The following is a 16,812-nucleotide window of genomic DNA, read 5'->3' on the forward strand; positions in this document are numbered from 1 at the left end:
CTGCAAAGTGCAGCTGGGCTGGATGGATTATTGAGTTAAGTGAAATGTCAAAACTTTGTTATTGAAAATCCATTGTAATTTTCATAAAATGGATAAGAATTATGTAAAATCGACCATAGAAGGACTAAAATCATCATCTTCAAGTCGTGTTCAGGAGACCTTATTAAGAATTAGAAGCAAAATAATTGCAAATGATAATGGGATAAAGCTATTTCGAGAGTCTGGTGGTTTAGAGTATTTGCTGCCACACTTGCGCAAACCTAACGAAAGAATTCTTGATATAACACTAAGCATACTGGGTAATTGTTGTCTTGAAGAGGAAAGCAGCCTTACGGTATGTAACTAATATATTCCTTCAAAATTGTATTAGTTGGCATCAAAATTATGTTAGAGTTAAGTGGGAAGTCACTTAAATATATCCAGGACTTGTGCTGGATACATTTTGTTTATATTCTGAGCCTGGTTGTCAGTTTGTCTGTATGAGTATGTATTAAGAAGTATATAAATATGTTTATCAGTTATTTGGTTACCTGAGTACAGGCTCTGTTTAGTTTGAAATAAAATGACTGTGTCTGAGTTCTATCTATTTATTTAAATTATGGTAATGTGCACATGAAAATGAATTATTTCAATATAATCCTTACTGACTTTTACCTTCCATGCAACAAGAATTAGACAAATTGGTATAGTTGTTCTCGAGTCCTAGTGAGAAGAGATAAAAAAGCAATATTGAATTTATATAAGTCAATTTTTGTTGAGGTTTTCTTAAATAAATTATCAAAGAAGTGTTGTAATTATTATGTTTCTATATTATTATCTGTAATTTAATTTTTTCAGGTTGGAAAATTATATATTTTTGGGCCTCTAGTAAATATAATCAAAACTGTTTGCCGTGACAGCATCGTCGGAAGAGCTTGTCGTGTTATTGGGAACTTAGCACAGAAGACATCAAATGCAGAAGGCTTGCACAGTCATGGTGTGGTTACAGCACTGGTCACACTCATTGAGAATAGAGACAAAAATACTTCTTATCCTACTCTGACAATGGCAGTTCGTGCCATCAGGTAAATAAATATATAAATTAAATTTTTCACCATTTTATAGTTTTACAGCATATAAATAAATTGTATGTAAATATCTAAAAATTACCATGTAAATATCTTTTATATAAATAAATTAAATAAAAAAATAATAATCTGAACAATTTACTGACTGGATTATTAAACTCTTCTGTAAATACATACTAAAAATAGTTTTTAAAAGCCAATCTTCAATTTTTTTTTACTCTATTTTAGAGTGACTATGACCAAGGATCATTCTTGAAACTTGCTTTCTTTTCACTAAATCATTGAGTAATAATCTTTGTTTACCATGTTCTTACAGGCAGCTATGGATGGTGACTGATAAAAGAGAGGAAATGCTAGGACTAAACTCAGTAAGATGCATAGCAATCTTACTAACAACAGAATGTGAAACTGCTGGTATCATAAAGTCAACTGGCCCAGTTCGTGAAGCAGATGTGCTCAAAAAAAGCCAGGAGGAGCTTATTATAGGAATATTGAAGTGTTTGGGTTACTTCACTACACATTCCACTGCTCAGTGTGCAGAACAAGTATGTTTAAAACACCTTAAACAATAATAATAAAAATGAAATAATTGTCAATTCTAAAAATATTTTTCTATATTTTGATACACATTATATTGCTGTAGTACTCATCATAACATTCAGTCGTTTAAATATTGATTATATTTTCAGTCCTTATTAGTTTTGTTTATTGTTTTAGATCCAAGGAGATGGCAGAGGATTCCAATGTCTTGTAGCATTGACTAAAAAGTTTGAGACACTTGCACTAAAATGTCTCATGAATCTATGTTACTTATCCACCTGCAGACCTCTTCTAGGTATCGCTGGCTTTGTAGAATGTCTTGTCAGCATATTGCAAAGTATTACAGGTATTTTTATAAGGAGAATAAAATCAAAATTGCTCAATTTAGTATGACTCGAGCAACTTCGCTTGCGTCACATAAGAGAGAATGCAGTAAAACAGCTTTATAATATTAGCATAGATTATGGCCTAAATGTTATGACTTTTATTTCAGATGTTTCATTTTGGCCAGATGGGTCAGCACATGCGTTGGCTCAACTGAGTGGAGAGTCGGTAAATCGTTCTCGTCTACGTCATAGCGGTGGTTTGCCGCTGTTAGTAGCGGCCGCTAGAGTGAACCCGCGCGCCATGCACGCTCTACTGCAGTATGTCTTTGATGACACATGTAAGTTAAACATTACACTATTCATGTATCTATATACTGCTCGCGACTTCGTCTACGTGAAAAGATCCCCCTGCGTGAATATTTCTATCTCATGCGTTTATCCAAATTATAAGCTATCAATGTACCAAATTTTATTAAAATCCGTCTAGTAGATTTTCCTAAAATAGTAGTAGGGTATTCTGGTCAAGTATACTTCCTATAAAATGTCCTGCTCTAAGCGTCTCTGACGACAATAATAATATCTAAGGATCATATTTATTTACAGCATTCCAGATTCTGGTCAATGAAGGCCTTGTCAATTTATTAACTGATGAACTAACTAACTATTTAAAAACAATGAATTTTGAACATAACAATACAGATTCAGATCACAATGATATTTTAACTGAAACTGCAGACAAAGTGAAAGAATCACAAAAAGATGTTAAGGTAGATAAAGAAGTTCAACAAACAACAGAACAGTCAACTGCCAGTAATGCAGAAGGGAAAAGCAGTCTATTCGCTCGACGCAAAGGTCCATTGTCTTGTAAAAACGAAGATGAACTAAAAGTGGTTATAGAAAGAGACAACATGATTGTCGGTTTCATTGATGCTATAGACAGTGACGCGACTGACGACAGTCAAAGCGAAGACGAGACGCCGCCCTTACGACGTAAGTGCCTCAAAAGAGCTCGATCTAAAAGCCCAAAAGCTATGAAAAAAGTAAGTAACAAGCTATATTTAATTCTTAGCTGATATTTCAAAAATTAACTGCTACTTATTGTTTTTTAGAAATCTCAGCTCATAAAAATGGCCAGTAAGGATTGGTCGGCGGGTGTATACTGGGAGCCAAAGAGTCCTGAATGGCCCTCATTGCCACAGGCATCAGGGTCTCACGTATCTATGAGTCCAGAAAGAGGAGATACATTGGGTCCATTGTCACCATATTCACTGTATTCAGATGGTTATCAGTCTGGTTTCAGTCCAGAATACAGGGCCTTTCCGTCGAATAAACGTACAAAATGGGACTGGAGCCCTGAGTCTGGTGTTAGTTCAGGAGAAGCTAGTTCAATGTCTCCTTACTGGACGGATCATAACCAGTGGAGCCCTAGCAGTTCTGGAGGACCTTCATCACCATTTAGTATCAAGGAAGGTAGGATATATTGTTATTTAAGTCTTTACCCCTTTATGAGCCAGAGTTATTGTACGACTATCATTAGTATGAACATTTGGCCTAAAGGAAATAATGATTTGTTTTTTTAGTTTTATATAAAACCAGCGGCCATCTAAAACTTCGCCCGCGTGGACTTCGGTTTTCTCGTATTTATGTTATACCATTAAATATTTTCAGATAGCTCAGATTCGGAGATATCGGGTCGTTACTCACCCGTGTGTAGTGACAATGAGGGCGAAGTGGTCGACTTGGCTGGTGTTAACAGCACTGTGGTTGATCTGGACGCCGCTCAAGTCGCACATGATCTTGACGAACTCATTATGGAGGACGACGAGAGTGTAGAAGTGGAGGCCCCACTCGAAGGTAGATGTACGAAGATATCGTAATTTTTTTAGACAGCTTTAGTAGTATAGTGGCTTTGATATCGATCCCATAGAACGAGTCCCCCAAACCATAAACTAAAGCTTAAACTTCAAATTAATTTACACCATATTCTGCTTAGAATTTAATAATATTTTTATTTTTAGATGACTCTACTGATATTGATAAGCATAACAAGTCATCGCGAGTCCATATAGCATGCGTACTAGTGTTATTGTTCCGAGTGTCACACGGAGCATGCAATTCGTTCGGAGCCCTCCGTGAAGAGCCGGTGCCGAATCAAACATTGGAGCTGTTGACTGGCCGCGAGTGTTTGAATGCTTTATTAGATTATGTTGAAAGATGTAAGCGGCCTCTTGGACGTGCTGCACGAATTCTTGCCAAAGTATTAAGGTACTTTTTCAGCTTTTTTGTATTCACCATTCTCCACCACCAGGCTCCAGATAATAATAATCAAATTTATTTCCAGTAACGCACTCTGCCTCATGAGCATATTAAAACACAGACTGGTTCTGAGGTTACATTACATGTCCCTCAGTTCTAAACATCCATCTGCTAAATGCCAGCAATGTAAACAGGTGAGAACACAGAACAGACAAGTACAACTACTACTATTTTCTGGATCATGAGAAATATGCAATACATTGACTAATAATAACTTTTAAACTCTCGCGTTGCATGTTTAATGTATAATAGAATACGGGAATTAACGCGAACACGCATTTTACCTTAAAATGCCTAACGTTTCGGCGCAGGTTGCACTCGCCGTGGTCCCAGGCAGACTGGAGCAGCGATGACAGGACTTCGTGTATATGAGGCGGACGAATGTCCATCCACCCTCATATTTTGATTTTTCCAACCGCCAACACACACTACACTAACCGTGTCCCTATTCTGTGAGCTAACCGATTGCGAAACATAGCGAGGTTTTGTAACAGTAATCACTGGATTCCACGTCGCGGATAATTTGAAGCCGTCTTCCCGATTGAAATTTGGATGTTTCTTGATTTCGATCGCTTCACGAACAATCCTCGAGTAGAAATGTCGTTCAGTGGAGAGGACTTGAGGGCGATGGAATTCAATCCAGTGATTAGTTCCTGCTTCGAGTAGATGTTCCGCAATGGCTGACTTGCTGATTTGACGGTTCTTAACAGCGGCGATATGTTCCTTGACCCTTTCAGCTATCGACCGCTTAGTCTGGCCTATGTAGGAACTACCGCAGCTGCAGTTGATCTTGTAGACACCTGGTGTTTGAAACGGTAGTACATCCTTCGGTGTGCCCACCATGCTGCTGACTTTTGCCCCCGGCGTGAACACTGTGCTGATGCTGTATTGTTTCAATACATTCCCGATCTTATCAGTCACTCCTCTAACGTAGGGCAAGTAGGCGGGCTGTCTGTTGACCTCCGGATGTTTACTCCGTTTCGTGATCCTGTTCCTTCGTCGACTTACGTGGTATCCGTTCATTCGTAGTACCTCCTGAACATGTTCCAGCTCCTTCCCAACATGTTCAGGGTCACAGAGGTCATGAGCTCTGTTCTTCAGTGACGTCATAACGGACTGCAAGTGACGGGGATGGTGATGTGATGTAGCGTGCAGGTATCTATCTGTGTGTGTCGGTTTCCGGTAAACACAGTGTGATAAGGATCCATCGGGTTTCGCGGCAACCCTCACATCTAGGAATGACAACGACCTGTCCGTCTCCATTTCGTAGGTGAACCTCATCTTAGGGTGAATGGAGTTTAGGTGTTCTAGATATTGATCTACTTCCTGTTGACCTCCTTGGATAAAGGCCCATTTAGACGGGGAGAGTTTCTCGTACGGTTCCGAGCGAGAAACTATACGCTACTATCACAAGCAATAATCGCCATAACACAATCGTATCAAAATGTTTACATACAGGCAAGAACTAAAATCTCGCCTACGATTATGTCATACGAGATTCGCATATGACTTATCGCTAGGCGATAATTGCCTATGTTTGTTTACACGACGCAGGTATTGTTGCTTACGAGAATCTCAACTTGTATAAACACGATCTCGTGTGACATATTTTCAAGTTGATACGAGTATCGTACAAATCAGTTTGAATCGTTTTTAGTGCGAGATTTGTCATTCGAGTTTAGTGACCCGATGCATTTTCGAGAACTGATAGCGACACACAGTGGTGGAATTCAAGCATGCAAGATGACTTTCCAAATGATTCAACGAATGCACAATATTTTTTTTTTTCCAAATATCTCTATATTAAGTTGATTTATTATAAGCTAATTGCCATTTATTTGTTTTGTAATCTACCTTATTAAAGCAAGACTGATTTTGAATAAATACTTAGATAATCTTTTGATAGTTACCTAAGTGATTTTGAAATGAATCGTGTTTCATTCATACCTTAATGAAATCCTCCAATGCTATGTAAATAGCTTGCAGAACTTCTACCAAAAAGTAACTTATGGTACACCTATATACTATAAATATTTCTGATAATGTTTGAAATGAATCTTCTGTAGCCAAATATTTTCGTAACCCGAAATTTATTTTTGAATGTCTCTTCATCTTTCAATTGTAATTCAAGGCACAACATGTTAGATGCTCCCAAATCATTTCTTCTAGCTATCCATTTTCTAACCTAACGCCTTTTCTTTTTTTTCCGTTTACCTTATTCTTGCCTTAGAAGAGCAAATATAATTAAAACACCATCGCGCACTGCACTCATAGTAGCAACTGGCATAAAATCTCGAAATACGATTATTGCTTTGAAATTATGTTTACACGGACATAACAATATTACATTGCAAGGCAATTCTCGCCCAAAGCAACGTGCGAGGAGAGCGAATGTTTAGACGAAAAAAATGTTTTATATTCTTTCGATAATCGTATCTTCGAGACGAGAAACTCTCCCCGTCTAAATGGGCCTTAATGCAGAAGATGTCGTCCACATATCTTTTCCAAAGCCGTATGGTTTTTGGTCCGAGTGCCAATGCTTTCTCCTCAAAGTGATCCATCCAGAGATTAGCCAGTGCAGGGGCAACGGGGCTGCCCATTGCGACGCCATCAATCTGAAGGTAATGTTGGCCTTGGAAAAGGAAGTAGTTGCCGTCCAAACAGTTTTTAAGAAGATCAATATAGTTAAACGGCATCTCGTTGTCCTCTAGCTTGGTCTTTACCACGTCCAAACACTCCTTAATTGGAACATTGGTGAAGAGCGACTCGACGTCAAAACTCACCATGACATCGCCCGGTTCCAATCTAAGGTCCTTAATAATCTGGACGAAGTGCCGCGAATCTTTCACAAAAGACGGTGTATTTCCCACAAGTGGCTGCAATACTGACGCAACGTACTTTGCAAGGTCGTAAGTAGGAGAGGCGATTTGACTCACGATAGGCCGCAGTGGTACGTTGGACTTGTGTATTTTGGGCAGGCCATATAATTTCGGTGGTTGGTGCGACTTCGGTTTATACAGTCTTTCGTACTCGTCTTCCGTGAAAAGGTCCTTGTTGTCCTGTATCAGCGTCCGTATTCGTCGTGTTACTCTAGCCGTAGGGTTATATGATACCGGTTTATATACCTTGTTATCACATAACAAATCCCGAACTTTCTGTTGGTAATCAGTTGTATTCATCACTACAGTGGCGTTTCCCTTGTCGGCCTTAAGCACTAATATATCCCGGTTATCCCGAATAAGTTTCAGTGCTTGACGCTCTTCTGCAGTGGTATTACTCGCTGGAACCTTCGATTTTCGTAATATAACCGCAACGTCCTGTCGCAGGGTATCGGCGTCGCCGGGCGGTATTTTATTACGAGCAATCGTTTCCTCGACGCTACTGATTACACTTTCGAACGGAATTCGCTTAGGCGTTAGTGCGAAGTTCATGCCTTTGGCCAAGATGTTAATCGTAGGTTGGTCTAAACTCACATTTGAAAGGTTTACGACGGTTTTAGTCAGTGGATCGGGTACAGCCGGTGACGTATTTTTCTCGACATACCTTCGGTTGTACTCCTTCGAGAACTTACGCTCATGGGTTTCACTACACAACTCGAAGGTCCGAGAAGCCTGAAGATACGTTACCCGATCACACAAGTCGTAATCTTCGCGTGATAAACTAACACTACACTTCACATGTAACACGTATAACTCGCTATGAATACGGTTAAGCTCACTGTGTTTGTTCCGTATTAATTGTCTCAGAAGCCGTTCACTCGCGTTATTTAGAATATTACGGGAAACGGTTAGCTCACAGAATAGGGACACGGTTAGTGTAGTGTGTGTTGGCGGTTGGAAAAATCAAAATATGAGGGTGGATGGACATTCGTCCGCCTCATATACACGAAGTCCTGTCATCGCTGCTCCAGTCTGCCTGGGACCACGGCGAGTGCAACCTGCGCCGAAACGTTAGGCATTTTAAGGTAAAATGCGTGTTCGCGTTAATTCCCGTATTCTATTATACATTGACTAATAAACCAAATATTTTTTCAGCTTGTGAGGTTAAGTTCAAAGCTTTTGAGTCAACTAACGATTTTAGCAGAATCGAGTTATGGTATTGGAGAAATAAGTTATCAGCTCCTGAAAGGCGAAACTTCTGTTAAGCAAACTCTTTCACTGACGTTGCCATACATTGTGAGGTAAAAAATGTTTTTATTTGTTACTTACTATATTATGCAATTTGTATGTTCCTTTAGTAAACTTCTTTACTTTTGCAGGACGGAAAAGCCACTGAAAAAGTATTTTATTGATTGTGGGGCACTTAATTTACTGTTCGACTCTATTGCCAATTCAAAAGAAGATATGCGAGATTGCGTAACTGCTTTAGCTAAATTAGCTAATAATGTACACATAAAAGATCCTAAAACATTAGAGAATAGATTCAAAGTAAAGAGTTGTTTCGACTATGATACCATACTAAAAAACCTAGCCATTGATGACGTTGTTATTTTTGAATTGGATGACTTATCGCTAGTAAAAGCAAATAGAGTATTTCTGTGTCAAAACTCAGATGTTTTTAGTGCCATGTTAATGGGTTGTTTCAAAGAATCTGTTGAAAAATGCGTGAGATTAAAAAATGTCACCAAACCTGCCTTAGAATATCTATTTTTCCTTTTACATGGAGGATATAATAATCCAAAACATGATGATAACTATTTTCCCATGTGTGATGATCTTCAAACAAATTTAGAAGTATTATTGTTAGCTGATAGATTCTTATTTGAAAAACTAAAGGGTCTATTAAGCAGTGCCATTTTACAATTCCAACTAACGCCAGATACTGCAGATAAGATATATGTGTGGTCACTCAGCGAGGGTATGGGATTCTTGTGTGTAGAATCAGTTGCATATTTATTAACAGGCAAAATGTGTGAAACCGATCGGACAAAATCCTTTAAAACTATACTCAGTTTAGAATATAAGGAACAATGGTTGGAGGACATAAAGTCCATGATATTAAGGCAACTTGTAAAGTAAATATACATATAGGTATGTACCTAAAAAAACATGTGATCTCTTTTGCTTCCATGTCATTTTAAACTTAAAAAATTTCATTGTAATATTATTTTCTATTTATGCACCTTGGTTATATTGTAGGTTTCGATTGCGCCGAAGTATGTCATAGACTCATAGTATGCCATTAAAGATACATACTTGCCAAATACCCATCTAAAGATAAGTAGTACCCACCTGTATACCCTGATTGTGTTCGATAATATTGGTGGCAGCTACTTGCAACATCAATCATTTGTAATGAAAAAATATATAAAACTTGTTGGGGATTAAGAGTGGCCAATAGTTTCTTGAAAGCTCTTCTCATTGGCCCTACCTCATGAGCTGATGGTAAATTCACTTCCTGTATCTTCGCCTTTCATAGGTGTCAGTATTTGACATAATATATGAATAAATGATTTAATTTTGATATGGTCATCAATGTGGTGTTCCACATCAAAAAGAAACAGGAACAAATATTTTTGGAATATGTCTACTGTTGGCTATGATCTTGATTTATACTATTATCCTAATGGTTTTACATTGTTTAATATCCAGTCTAACTTTGTCTTTAACTTATAATGTTGATAAAGATCACTAACCATGAATTAAGCTTGTTAACCTATTTGCGTTTCTTTAGATTAAATCAACTAGTCGTACTTGTATCAATTATAATACTGCCAGCCAGGATCGCCATTTACTTTTTTTATGGCAGATTGTCCACACTTTTTTTAATGCATTTATAAAAAAAAACTTGTATTATAATATAAATAAAAAATTATATTATTATGCACCATGAACTTTGTACATTTGGACTTATTATTGTAAATATTAATGTAAGAATTTATTTTAACTTAAAGAACTTTATAATATATCTAAATTGGTTCTTTTGCTTATCACAAATGTATTGCTGCTATGATTTAAGGATGTAATGATGATATTTAGATGTAATTAAACCTTTATTTCATCCAATTTGTATTATATTAAAATATACTATATTCACTTAAGTCTTGTGTATCATTACATACATGCCATATTAATAACACATACATTACATAATAACAAGAATTGGAGGTTTAGATTTCATTAATTATACTTTCATTCAGTAATTACTAGCAAATATTTATTATAAATCTTAAATGATGGGCTTCTTCAGTGAGAATGATAGTTTTATATCTTCACTTGGTACAAGAACTTGAGATGTATTAGCATTCACCTCATTTTTATTCATGCACTTGAAGTCGAAATTCGTCATAATCTGAAAAATTATAATTTACATTATGAAACCCACACAGCATGAAATAAAATTAGTAATAGAATTTATCTTATACATTACCTGACTTATAAGTTCAGTCATCTGCAACATTGCCAACTTTTTGCCTATGCAGGATCTAGCTCCAAGAGCAAAAGGCAATGATGCAAAAGACACATGATTCGTAAGATCCTTCTTTCGTGGATCATTTCTGTCCCATCTAAATGGTAGAAATTCATTTGCTCTGCTAAAGTTCCTTTCATCTCTACCCGATGTATAAATGGATGCTATAATTGGAGTCTGCAATAAATTCAATTTTTTATAGAGAACTGAATACATTTAAAAAGGATAAGATAAAAAGATATAGCTTTTATACCTATTCAAATTCAACAAAGTTATAAATAAACCGAAATAAAACACAACACTTAAGATGTTTTTGGTAAATATTTTTTTAATCCATCTTTTAATTCTTCTTTTATGTGTTTGTAGGGTTCTTCTAATTCACTTGGAGCTAAAGGTATCCTTAACTTTCTTCTTAATGATGGGGAAAGCAGCACCAAGTTCTGCACCAAGCCTATACCACTAGAAGTCATCCAGTACAAGCACATACATGAAGGCACACTGGCAGCCACAGGTATCATCACTATTGTAAATACTCTAAACACATTTGTGAAAGTATTATATAATTTTGAAGGTTGTCTTAGTTTGGATAACCTTTGAATTTCTATAATAGATAAATTTGTTAATCCAAATGCAACAGGCAGGATCCATGAGTGGTCTGGTTCTGTCAAGTTAGGAATCCAGCCTAAACCTCCTGCTGACAACTCCATAAAAGTAACCATGGCTGCAGGATCACCATTAGACATATACACAAGGTTTCTCAGGGCGAATGACATGCACACCCACACTGGCAGCTGGAACCATATAAGTAAACTAGCTTTGAAAGGATGGCAGTTGTCTCTTTCTATTAAATTTCGCCATTGTTTTTTCAGTGACCTCTTATACAAAACTATGGCTTGTTTATCTGTTAAGTTGTATGCTTTTTTGGCCATTGCTGTTTCTCTTTTTAACTCATTAACTAGATCCTTAAGTTCTAAACTTATATTTTCAACTTTAGCTAAGATGTAATTTTGATAAACACTCAGTGGTAAGGTCATACCAGTTCTTATAAGTATTGTTGAAGTGACAATAGTAGCCCACCAAGGCAATCCAGTCATGTCGTGAAAATAAAGCAATCCATCCTGAATGAAATTTACAGGTGTGCTGTTTGATATACTTGCATATGTTTGTTCTTGCCATTTCACGAATCCTTCTAGCGATAAATTCCTTTTGTTGATGTGCATAGGAATATGATTTTGATGGCGAATATGATGTTTGTAAGTCCTGAATTCATTTTCACTACGATTATTATATTTCTCACAAATAGCGCTGTACGACCGTAACGATTGAATTGCTGGCTTTATCCTTAATTTACCTATACGCGTGTAATACAACATATTTATCATTTTGTGTAAGTATTTATTTACTTCTTAACCTGTTTCATACATAACCTATTTCTTATTTTGGTTTGACAATTGACAGTATTCATGACGTCCCTGACAATATGACAATCGACATTCGGTATTATCGACAATAATATTGTTTTTGGTTAAAATATTTTTATAATAATGTTGCCCTATTATAAATGTATGCTATTTATAGTAGTTTTAAAGTATGGTAGATTGGCGGGCCACCTTGGAAAGCTAATTTATTGATATTTTAATATATCTAATTATAAAAAAAATCATCATATAAATGATGGCTAAGTAAAGGTCTAAAAACAGTCGCAACACGGAACAGATTTCTGATGGTATAGTATAATATAATGTATTGTTCTTACCCCTGCGTTGAGTTTGTATGGCCCCAACACGCTGTCTTTGGGCAAAATTCTTGTTAAGAAAGGAGCAACAGGATACAATCTCATAGATTCTTTTATTAGGTAATGCACGGAGACGTAATTTTCTGGCTTATACTCGTCTACTGTACTTTTATGTTTGGATAAAAGATATAAGCTCCATAATGACGTATAAGAAGTCTGAAAATATATTTTCATTAGGATTTAACTAGCAAGATAATCTTTTATCCCAAGTGTAAAATACTTACAGTATCACCGGCTGCAATAATAAAATCTCCAACAATTTTTTTTATGTCACTGTCGTTAATATTTTCGTCAGATAGCATTTTTACCAATCCACTACTATGTTGCTTGTTTTGTAATATTTGTCCGACTATTTTATGAGCTAGAAATAAGTAGTTAAAGATCATTATATTACTTTAACTTATTCAGTAAAAATTAAAAAAAAAACATTTTGATATCTACCTAAAGCCAATGAAGTATCAACACAATCTTTGAATTCCCGCCACACCTTTACGTTGAGTTTTTGGCACAAAGATATAGGCAAACCATATAATTTTGTTGTTGTTTGAAATATTTTTTTTACTGATTCCGCAAACATACTTAATAGAACTTCAGAATGTTTGTTAGTTTTCAACGTCGACTCATTTCCTATCATTACTGCGATAATAACTGCAAAAAAATGTAGTTGTTAATTATGTATTTAAAGTTATACAGGGTGTGGCGTAAATAATGGATAATCCTTTACCAGCGGATGGGCGACAACCCAACTGATCTAAATATCAAAATTTACCTCTGGCACAAGTATCATAGTTTTTGAGATTTTGGCCATTTTGTGTGTTTTTTTAAGAAAGCGATTTAAGCTCGTTCTTTTTAATGCTGTGATCACAATTTGAGGCTTTTTTTAAATCGTTTTTTTGCAAATAAATCCTGAATAGATGTGCTATTGAATCTACAATCTTGCTTTGTTATTACTACTTGTTTTTTATTTAAATTATGCATTCAAAGTTGAATTTTATAATCTTTCACAACATTTGTGCAACTTTGAGCACTTGTGGTGAAAAAAAAATGTATGGTCGCTTTACTGCCCACGCCATAAATAATTTCTAAATTTTATAAGAATTCTAAATTGGTATAACATGCAGCATTAATACCGATTATTGTCAAAATATTACAAAGAACTTAAATTATTAACACTTTTGCCGGTCGACTAATTTTATTTTTTCCCACTAAGCGTGTTCTAGATTCAATAGCACATCTATTCAGGATTTAATTGCAAAACACGGATTTAAAAAAAGTCTTAATTTGTGATCACAGCACCAAAAAGTACGAGCGTAAATCGCTTTCTTAAACACACATAATGGCTAAAATTTTTTGGAAATAAATCCTAAATTGATGTGCTATTGAACCTAATATCTTTTTTTGTTATTACTACTTGTCTTTTATTTAAACTATGCATTCAAAGTTAAATTTTATAGGTACTTTTTCAACACTTTTGTGCAACTTTGAACACTTGTGTGCAGTGTTGAAAAAAAAAAGAAATACAAAACACAAATAATATTCAAATAATAAAGATAATTGGCCATAGTTAAACGGAAAGGATCCAACCCACACTAATAAACTGGCCGAAAATGAGTTATGTATACCAAAACACTCCTTGAAGTTAAAATTTTAATTCAAACCCACCATGAAGCTATAGTCCTGAGTTAGTCCCCAAAGTTAAAGTGGAGAATCAATGACGAAATACGATCTGAACTTAAATATCTCGAAACTACGTCTGTGTGGGTTGGATCGTTTCCGTTTAACTATGGCCAATTAGAAATCTAAAGAGAACTACTCTGTTGACAAAAAAAACATTTTTCATCAAATTGTTATACATTATTTTGAAATAGACTTGGCAGAAGCAGCACAGTTCCAAGCTTTTTTATCATCTAAATAATCTTTAATAGTGTAATAACCCTATAAACATGAATATTTGAAAGCAAACTTAGCTTAAACGCGCTGATAAAATAAAATTAGTCGACCGGCAAAAGTGTTAATAATTTAAGTTCGTTGTAATATTTTGACAATAATCGGTATTAATGCTGCATGTTATACCAATTTAGAATTCTTATAAAATTTAGAAATTATTTATGGCGTGGGCAGTAAAGCCACCATACATTTTTTTTTCACCACAAGTGCTCAAAGTTGCACAAATGTTGTGAAAGATTATAAAATTCAACTTTGAATGCATAATTTAAATAAAAAACAAGTAGTAATAACAAAGCAAGATTGTAGATTCAATAGCGCATCTATTCAGGATTTATTTGCAAAAAACGGATTTAAAAAAAGCCTTAAATTGTGATCACAGCATTAAAAAGAACGAGTTTAAATCGCTTTCTTAAAAACACACAAAATGGCCAAAATCTCAAAAACTATGATACTTGTGCCAGAGGTAAATTTTGATATTTAGATCAGTTGGGTGGTCGCCCATCCGCTGGTAAAGGATTATCCATTATTTACGCCACACCCTGTATAAATGTAGCCAAATTCAGAGAAAGCGATCCAATAAAACAAGACCTCAAGCTTTATCGCACTGTGCAACATAGTAAAATAATAATATGAATCTAACTTTTTAAAACTAAATTATGCATAGTGCTTATCAAATATTGACTTCACTGCCGTACTGTTCCGGAGAAAACAGTTAGTGCAATGGTAACGTACCGTCTATGGATAATCTATAAAAATCTGATTCTAAATCGGGAACGAAATTTCTATTTTCTGCTTCTTTCCGCCATTTAATCATAAAATTTGCTATTGTCGTCTTCACTGGATTTTCTAACCATTTCTCGGATCCCTCTTTCAATAGGTATTTGTTCAATACACGTCGGTTTTCTAGCCACTCTTCTCCATTCATAAAAAACAGTCCTCTTTTAGATCCATACAACTTCTCGTATAACAACCAAGGCTCAGGTAATATGTGAGCGGGATATTTTCCCTCTAAACTAAGTAGAAGAGTCCTCATTAGCATGGGATCGCTCACAAAAACTAAATCAGCACTGCCACCTAACTTTTCACGAAAGATAGTTCCCAATTGCTTATGTCGAAGGTCAACATACTCATGCAACCTGCAATTTTAAAAGTGGTGAAACAACTTTATTTTTTACTTTGGCACTAAATTCATATTTGCATAAACGTGGTGTTCAATCCTAATACTATACCTAATTATCAAAAATTGTTTGGTTTGTATTTTCTTGAAAGTTTATCTTTAATGTTTATAGTGTAAAGAAAGCCAAGTTTTAGGACTATTCGTATCACTAACAATTAGAGAAAAAAAATTACTCACTTAGTTCCGCTGCCAGCAGCAATAAATTCTAGTTTAGTTCCAATAAATGGCAAAGATTTTCGTCTTGGAATATATTCTATTGTTAAGGGTGGTGTAGAACATTCTACAACATTGGAAATACTTTTATGGTAGAGTATATTCCCTTTGAATAGTGACTGATATCTAATGCGATGCATATTACCTGCAAGTAAATATAACAGAATAAATAAGATAACTATTGCACTTTACGTTATTGACCAAAAACCAGTATTACGCCTGTTGTGACCTTAACAACATTTAAAAAAAATACACTTAGGTGCGTATTTGCATAATCTAAAAAATATACTTTACGTTCCGCAATAAAATCGTTAAATACAAAATATTTTTTTTTTAATTTGTACTTTAACGACTTTAACATTTCTGAAAGTAGAGTCACTATTAATAGGCATAAATATAATCATTCTACAAGTTATGCCTTTATAAAAAACTTACCGTTGCTATTCCTTTTTGTATGAACTACTTTGAGTATAACTTTACGTGTTCGCGTCTTTTAACAAACTAAAGTGATGCTTTTCGGTCGGGTCCGTTAAGATTATCCTCCTGTTGTTCTGGATTCCTCGAAATATATCACATTAAAATGGTAATAATACAGTGAATTATGTATGTTGCCCGCGCCAACGTGTTTATGAGATCTGCGCCTTATAAACAACGTGCAGTGTAGCAGTGTAGGTAATCTAAGCATCATATTACTCATATACACGTAGAATATCAAGTTACAATATACCTACTCGTATTTGTGTGTAGGTATATTATGCTTTTCAATTTCTAGACATATTTTATATTTGTACTATACCTTATAATAAGTTTGTGTTAATGGTTTAAATACTAATATAGAGTTTCTGGCCCACCATCCTGTATAATAACAAATCTGGGTTTTCTCCAAACAATTTTCTGTTCTTAAGGATAGGTACTTTGAATGACTGAACAAGCACTTTGATTTGAGATAGGTATGACATTTATTACTGGACAGGCTTCCGTATAAACTATCAAATTTGTATAAAAAAATGTTTCATTGGTCAT

At 35.3% G+C, this 16,812-nt stretch overlaps 2 protein-coding genes across 6 annotated transcripts; one reads left to right on the forward strand and one right to left on the reverse strand.

The window, feature by feature from the left end:
* Positions 1-3: 3 nt before the first annotated feature.
* On the forward strand, positions 4-11,139 carry Rnb (BTB/POZ domain-containing protein Rnb). Of its 4 annotated transcripts, none has more exons than XM_076121463.1 (13): positions 4-334; positions 838-1,064; positions 1,384-1,612; positions 1,785-1,953; positions 2,101-2,271; positions 2,537-2,973; positions 3,043-3,403; positions 3,602-3,793; positions 3,952-4,198; positions 4,275-4,383; positions 8,284-8,429; positions 8,508-9,279; positions 11,024-11,139. In XM_076121463.1, exons 1-12 carry the CDS (start codon positions 89-91, stop codon positions 9,265-9,267), a joined length of 3,294 nt encoding a protein of 1,097 aa, XP_075977578.1. In that variant the 5' UTR covers positions 4-88; the 3' UTR covers positions 9,268-9,279; positions 11,024-11,139. The 4 variants fall into 4 exon arrangements, with proteins under 4 accessions (XP_075977578.1, XP_075977577.1, XP_075977576.1 ...); XM_076121462.1 differs by lacking the exon at positions 11,024-11,139 and adding an exon at positions 9,388-10,368; XM_076121461.1 differs by lacking the exon at positions 11,024-11,139 and having other exon boundaries at positions 8,508-10,368.
* On the reverse strand, positions 10,196-16,784 carry sad (Cytochrome P450 family protein sad). 2 transcript variants are annotated; one of them, XM_076121468.1, is made up of 8 exons: positions 16,586-16,784; positions 15,754-15,934; positions 15,132-15,535; positions 12,894-13,100; positions 12,677-12,813; positions 12,414-12,608; positions 10,619-10,834; positions 10,196-10,540 (listed from the first exon to the last, which is right to left on the reverse strand). In XM_076121468.1, the coding sequence occupies exons 2-8, from the start codon at positions 15,927-15,929 to the stop codon at positions 10,418-10,420; spliced, it is 1,458 nt and encodes a 485-aa protein (XP_075977583.1). In that variant the 5' UTR covers positions 15,930-15,934; positions 16,586-16,784; the 3' UTR covers positions 10,196-10,417. The 2 variants fall into 2 exon arrangements, with proteins under 2 accessions (XP_075977583.1, XP_075977582.1); XM_076121467.1 differs by lacking the exon at positions 16,586-16,784 and adding an exon at positions 16,225-16,538 and having other exon boundaries at positions 10,197-10,540.
* Positions 16,785-16,812: the final 28 nt, after the last annotated feature.

The sequence above is a fragment of the Anticarsia gemmatalis genome, chromosome 13, assembly GCF_050436995.1.
Source record: "Anticarsia gemmatalis isolate Benzon Research Colony breed Stoneville strain chromosome 13, ilAntGemm2 primary, whole genome shotgun sequence".
In the NCBI taxonomy this organism is placed as follows: domain Eukaryota; kingdom Metazoa; phylum Arthropoda; class Insecta; order Lepidoptera; family Erebidae; genus Anticarsia; species Anticarsia gemmatalis.